Source organism: Daldinia vernicosa (assembly GCF_022497035.1).
Source record: "Daldinia vernicosa strain CBS 139.73 unplaced genomic scaffold F5Y00scaffold_8, whole genome shotgun sequence".
Taxonomy (NCBI): domain Eukaryota; kingdom Fungi; phylum Ascomycota; class Sordariomycetes; order Xylariales; family Hypoxylaceae; genus Daldinia; species Daldinia vernicosa.
Genome location: NW_025953924.1, coordinates 321,840 through 328,854, shown reverse-complemented (window position 1 = coordinate 328,854; position 7,015 = coordinate 321,840). Strand labels below are relative to the sequence as shown.

Sequence of the window (7,015 nt, the reverse complement as noted above, 5' to 3'; positions counted from 1 at the left end):
GCGACTATTTCTACAATTGAAAATATGAAAGTTGGCGCCAAAGTCTTCAATACATTCTACAAATCGCTAACAATTATCAGGTTTGTTTACGAAACTCTGAGCTGAGTATAGTTATCTGACTCCTCGTACCTTCGAGCATCATCAGCGTACACGGACAAAGGAGAGATATCCCCCTGGCTAACAATCGATTATGTCGCAAACAGACAGCTTTGTTAACGCAAGCTTCTTTGCGCTGAGGATTAAATGGAATGCTACGGGTTCGCTTCAGATAAAGCTACTCGATGTTTCCGGTTATATCTGTACTTTAGGACCAATTATATGCATGACAGGTCCGAACAAAAGCAATCATTTGCTCTAATAATAAGTGCCAGACATACACTAAACATCACAGACCCCTAGCTTGATAGTATATCACACAAATATAATTGTATGTAGGCGTTATATCCTAACGAATACGAAGTATCAATATGAAGGAAGCAAAAACCGGGACGGGGGTTGCGAAGCCAGTTTACCCCGTCATCCAAAGCGTATCGCGAGAACGGCATAGACACAATGCGGAACTGCGCCGTGTCAAGAGCGAGCTTGTCAAGTTAGAAGCAGCGCAGGATCAGTTATGGATAGAGAACGAGCAGCTTAAAAATCTATTGAAACACTTACCCGACGACAGTTCTTTAGATGAATACGTCGCACGCATCGACGAGTTAGAAAAGCAGAACGATGCCCTCGAGGAAGAAGTCCATGAATTACAGGGTATGTCCCCCGACGATATCAAGGAGTTGCGGGCTGAGCAATTTCCCACGCTCCCCCGTAACAGTATAACACAGGAGGATCTTAAGGTCGTAAGTACCGCCCGTCTCTTTATCCTCTGCGGTAGGTAAAGCTTGCTCACCGGATATTTATAGGAATTCAGAGATTACGTAGATAGCATTATACTCCTCGTATACGAGTGGGTGCTACCGCTCCTAACAGACGAGAAACACGCCGCGGAGGTTATCGAAACCGCCAAGAGAGACGGCACCGCCCAAGATTTCGTCACTTGGCTGGAAGCGTACCCGGATATCGCCAGGCTCTCGTCTTTTAAATTATCAGCCGAATACACAATCTTAGCCGTCATCATGCGATGGCTCAATAGCGAGATCTTCGGCATGGACATACGCGGCGTCGCCAAGGAGACTATCACCACCCTGGAGCACATCGAGGACTCTCTCGCCAACCACATCAAGCCGGAACTGCGGCCCATCGAGATCGCGAGGTGGCGCCAGAGCACGAATTACGCCCTGGTACAGCACCCCGAGTACAAGACCGCGCGCAAGGCCCACGAGCAGGAGCTGGCGAGCCTCCTGCAGGAAATACTAGGCTTCCTCCCCGGCGTCAACGAAGCGGGGATGCTGGACCGCATCCGCGACACGATCATCTTCCGCGCGCTCGAGCTCAACGAGCTGTTCGACACCTCGGTCGACTACTTCCAAATCTACGTGTGGGACTTCCTGCCGGGCGTCAGCACGGGGGAGCTGTCGACGGCGGGGGAGCTCTACGAGCAGCAGGAGCTGTTCGAGCTCGCGGACCCGCTCGACAACGCCAAACGGTACACCATCGAGGACAAGAGCCCCGACGAGGCGACGCGGCGGCTCGACCCCGTGTGCGCTGTCATCCCGGCCATCGTGCTGACCAACGTGGAGGACGAGGACGACGCGGAGGTGTGCTGCAAGGCGTATATTGTTGCCGGGTGGGGGCTGCCGAAGACGAGGGACCGCAAGTGGAAGGAGCAGGCGCCGGGGTTTTTGAATGCGTTGTTGGCGAAGTAGCCGGCTTTGAGGTGTTTTTAATAATTATTAGAGAAGAGGATGTGATGTGATGTAGTTCTTTAGCAGGGGGGGACTATGTCGGGTAGGACTGATACCTAGGTACCTAGGGCCATAGGTTAAAGTGTCTTGAAGGGTATTTAAGGGGTGCTAGGAAGTCTGACATGGCACAGCACGGTCTGTTGTTCTGCTCAGATTCGGGATTCCGTGGAGTCTGCACCACGGGCTTAAGACGGGAGTAGTTTAGCGAATTTACGTGAATTGTAAGGTATTTTACATAGGTTAGGTAGTTATCAAGACGAGAAACCTGTATAACATGGGCGTCCTAGTAGCTGCCGTCTATATTAATTTGTATGTTATTATCTTGTTTCATGAATTGAACTCCTTACCTACTCCTTTTCAGCGGAGTACATACATACCAAAGAGCCAAAAGTATTTTGCGAATCATGATAGGGGTTAGGTAACTCCGTGATAAGTGAGAGATGAATAGGTCCTTTTAATTTGGATCTGCGATGGTCTTGGCGTCTGAAGACGAATTCAAGCAAACACCACTACATTTACGTACCTTGTAGATATACATTTACACTGCCTAGAAGAGAATGAGACTACATGCCTTATAACCACTCTCAAAGATTCCCCATAATATAGCGTCAGACCGGAAGACCATCGACGAGATTCTTATTCCGAAGCACTATCATGTCTTCCTTTGGGGGGATGTCTTTACCATGTTTAGACGAGAAATACATACATAGACACCTCGGACTCTATACCAATCAATACCTACCCATGTACAGAGGCTGCAAAAAGCCAAGACGAGATCTACTTTACTACACTCGTCGAGTTTAAATGCCAAGCTGATGCGAATTGGCTCTCTACTCTCACATTAAGTTCGACGCAACCACTAATCGCACGACGACGCCAATATAGTATAGGATAGAACACGCCAACTTGGTAGTTATGTAAATCGAAAACATGACTCAGCTGCTCTACTACTTCGTATCTTTCTACCATAATAGATTAGGTACCTAGTTTATTCCACTCTTATAGAAGTGATTCTTCGTGTAAACTTGTGCACTGGACTAACAAGTTCTAGAAGCATTCCAAATATCGTGAGATATCTAAATATAACTTCCTACGTCATACATATCCCACCAGAACGGTACAGTTCAACCAAGCGCCCCAACTACCCATACATTGAGAATCAGATACGACTATGCGAGTTGATATTAGGAACTGTAAAAATGTAAGAATAATACAGATAAACCACAAAATTAACTTAGTACCATTGCTTTTCATCAGCAATATACTTTACAGAAAAGTCCATCAAATACGTACTAAACAAGACAAAATCACGTTACTTGTTCTACGAAGATGCGAGGCGGCATTATTTTGAAGTAACTCTTATTTGTCTGATGCTAAACATAAGACGTGAGCTTGAGAATAATTAAGGTTAAACATTTACTGGTCTTCGGTGACAGACAGCTAATGTTAACCAACACACAAAAGAGACAGAATGGCCATTCCATCACATCTTTTTTTTTCCTTCACTAACAACGTAACAGAGCAAGACATTTAGTATATGTCTGCCAAGAGAGTATCATCTCTAGTTGCTTCAATACCTGAAGGAAAATAAAAAGCGGGACCGAAAGGGCCAAGGGAGAATGTAGGAAAGGCAAAGAGCGAAAATCCGAAACTCTTCATAGAGTAAAACGCCTTACAGGTCCATAAACAGATAGGCCCAGGTATAAGCAAAGTTCATATACACAGGTAGAGGCAAAAGATATAGAGACAACTCTCCCCTCCTTGGTAAAGCCTTCAACAGGCAAAAGATCTTGGTACATGTCGCCGCCGACTCCGTACATGCAACAAGCTAGGAACACAAAATTTTAACGGGTACCACCGAGAGCACTGATTCTAGCACCTGACGGGCGGTGGATGAGACTTGAGGCGTGTTTGCCAACCAGGCCGGGCTCCTGGGGTAACGTCTCGCTCTCGCTACGCTCAGCCAAGTCATCTTCGTCATCCTCGACAATCTTAGTGGGAATGTCATTGTGGATATTGTACTGCTGGCTCCCTCGCTCGGGAGTCGTCATAGTCGATGCCATAGACATGGCTGTGCTGCTTCGGTTGGGAATCAAGTCCGGAGTCGGAGGAATACTAGACACGCGCCCGGAAGGGTGTAGGTGGCTGTCGTCGCCAACTTCAGATGTAGCAGCCGAGTGGCCATCCTCACTATGAACCGAGGATAGGTTGCTTGCCCGTCGGTGCGACCTAGATGATTCGATTTCGGCATCTTGAGCCAGCTGGAGACCCTCAACGGCGGCCTGACACTGCTCTGCAATATTCCTAATAATGTGAGAGATAGCATCAGTCTTGTCCTTGAGATGTCTGTCGGCTACGTCGGTAAAGCTGGCAGTAGAGATGCGTTTGCTTCCTCGGCTAGGATTCTTCAACATGTGACCTTTTAATCAAAATTCATTAGCAATGACACTTAATACAAGTCAAAAAGTTCCTGTAACTTACCATCTTGCTGCTCATCTTCATCCTCCTCGAAGCCCTCTTCAATCTCATCAGCCAAATCGTCCCGTGTAGTCAGCGACTGAACTAAGTGTTCCATGTGGTGAGATTGTCCACCAATCAAGCTGCGCAGGTGTAAGACGACACGACGTGCTTCGTCACGTTGTCGCACAATAGTGACGTTAGTGTGCTGAAGGGCAGCCAGTTCCTTCTTGTTCCGCTTACGCTCCCTCTCAAGCTCTTCGGCGATCTCCTGTTGAAGAACAAGCGCTTCGAGGGCATCGTCTCGCTGCTTCTCAGTGCCAGTAAGGCGAACTGAAAGACGGGCGTTGTCGTCCTTCTGTTGGTCAATGAGGCCACCGAGTCTCCTGTTCTCCCTCTTATGAGTCTCAATCTTGGTTTTCAAGTCTTGAGTCTCTTTAGTAAGCGTCTCAGCGAATGCCTGGAATTTGAGGAACTGTATTGTATTAGTAATAATTTTTCATCACTCATTAAGAGACCCTTACCTGCTGCTTCCAGCTCTCCAATTCTTCCACAAGGTAGTTATTCCGCTTCGTAACTTTGCTAAGCTCTGTGTCCATACGGCCTTTAAGGTTAATAAAATCTTGCCATGCTTCTAGGGCGTCACGGGAATATTGGTTGCGTTCTCGAACAATCTCGTTCAGATGCCTCATCGAAACCTTCGTCATCAAGGGCTTCTTGACGGAGCCACCGAATACAGCTTTCAAACCCGAGTTACGGCCCTAGCGAAATAGTTAGTATTGCAACTAATAAAGTTTGGTCCAGAGGTCTAAGCACATACCATCTTCTCACAGACGTGGTCCATGACGGCCATTACAGCATCCTGGTTCCACCACTCGGGATCTTGAATAGACTCGACTTCGCCCCGCATGACAATGATTTGACCAGCGGGCACCAACTTTCCACCACCATAAGCGGAACGCAAATGCTGGGGAACACCGGAAGGCGTGACATCACCGTTTAACGCTTGTGTCAGTCGCGTCACAAACTTGTTGCGCTGGTTTGCGTTCAGGGCAGTCGGAGGGCTGGATGTCAGTACAAAGTTGCGATCTAAATCAACAACAAGGGCATCACTCGGAGCAGTGAAAAGAGACCTGCACTCTGCGGTAACACCCAAGATGTACGGGCCCGGCTCCTCTACCAATTCCTTAGCATGGCGAGCATGAACAACCGGTACGTAAAGACCACTCCACTCATAGACTCGAACGCAGAAGCGAATAGCTTCAGCAGCCATTGTCAACATCGCGGGGTAATGGCTGACGAATATGATGCGCCTAGTAGGGGATATAGCCGCTTCGATGACACCAACAATGTTTGGGACCGAAAGACAAGTCCACAAAGGCCACATAGCGAAGTTTTGGAAACCCGTGGGGGACGAAGGGAACTGGTAGCAGAGGGCGTAATCCTTCATGTCAATGCGGACGAGGTCGTTCAATCTCGGCGCGGGAAAGCTGAGAATTCGCGATACCTCTTCGGCGTGGAAGAGATTGGTGGCCTTGTTCCAGTGAATCCACATCCCTCGCAAGTAGTCGCCAAGAAGGTTGTACAAGGGGTATCGAGAAAGGAACGACAAACAGTAGGGAATCCAGTAAGTTTCATCTGCGTTGTCGTAATAATCCGTCTCGGTTCGTTTCCTTAAATCCCTAATAGTCTCTGCTCGCTTCTCGTCCGCCCTTGACCATACACGCAGACAGATACCGTAGAGAGTGTGAGACGAATCCTGCTGGAGAACAAATGCATGGTGAACACAGTGTGGTTGGCTGCGGCCGGTGCAGATTTCGACATCGTGCGGAAAACAAGCCTAATTCAATTAGAATTCGATAAAGCTATTTTTCTAGGAGAAACATACCCTCATAGCAGCGTGCAAGGCTCGAGCAATATCGTTGTCCTGTTCGAGGCGAGGGCTACTACCGAGAATCTCTGGGAGCCAGAATTGTCCAACTGCGCCCTTCATGTGGCCAATCTTTCCTTGGGTCGGGGCGGGAGCCTTAACCCATTGAGAAGGCTCTCGGCCGACACCACATACCATGTAGGCATGAGTTAGAGTCTTCGGTGTTCGTTGTTGGGGCTTCGAATTGAGGGTAGAAGGAATTGGCTGCGTGATACGAGAGTGAAGAGATGAAGTCCTGCTCGGAATGATCAAGTTAGTGTCGCCCTGATCGCGCGTAGTCGGTCGAGCGTCACGGTCGCTAGTACGCGGGCGCGTAAAAGACGAATGTGTGTTAAGTGAAGGCGCCATGATGGATAATTTGGTACGTTTCCTCGTTTGACTCGTTTGTTGCTGTCCTGCGGAAAGATCGAATTAAGAATAATATAATACCATCTAGATAGACCGAGTTTACTGCTCAATCAAATCTAGGCAATCACGAAGGAATTATGGCATGAAACTGCTCCCGTCAGAGACCCTCCCTTGAGATTTGTTTCCGATCTGGTTGACCAGAAACAAAACCACCAAGCTGCTCAGCGACGGTAACGACAGCGGCGATGAGCTGCGGCTTTGCTGTCAGAATGGGAGACAGAATACAGTCTTGCTGCAACTGCTTAAGTGGGGGGAGGGAAAAGCAGAAGGGAGGGTTGAAAAGACGACGATCTCTAGAAGAGAGGAAAAGGAGAGACGAGACGTGAGGCAAGAGGGCCTTCGGTGGGTAGAAAAGGGTTTCTCGGAGACAGAGTAC

The 7,015-nt window shown here is 48.3% G+C and overlaps 2 protein-coding genes across 2 annotated transcripts; one reads left to right on the top strand and one right to left on the bottom strand.

Annotated features, from left to right (window-relative positions):
- Positions 1-467: 467 nt before the first annotated feature.
- On the top strand, positions 468-1,805 carry F5Y00DRAFT_274240 (uncharacterized protein; the record flags this gene model as incomplete). Its single annotated transcript, XM_048013319.1, has 2 exons — positions 468-839; positions 903-1,805. 2 exons carry the CDS (start codon positions 468-470, stop codon positions 1,803-1,805), a joined length of 1,275 nt encoding a protein of 424 aa, XP_047867914.1.
- Positions 1,806-3,688: 1,883 nt separating this feature from the next.
- Positions 3,689-6,579, bottom strand: F5Y00DRAFT_258941 (AEX-3 domain-containing protein; the record flags this gene model as incomplete). Its single annotated transcript, XM_048010793.1, has 5 exons — positions 3,689-4,263; positions 4,326-4,776; positions 4,826-5,062; positions 5,122-6,141; positions 6,190-6,579. 5 exons carry the CDS (start codon positions 6,577-6,579, stop codon positions 3,689-3,691), a joined length of 2,673 nt encoding a protein of 890 aa, XP_047867913.1.
- Between the last annotated feature and the right edge of the window lie 436 nt (positions 6,580-7,015).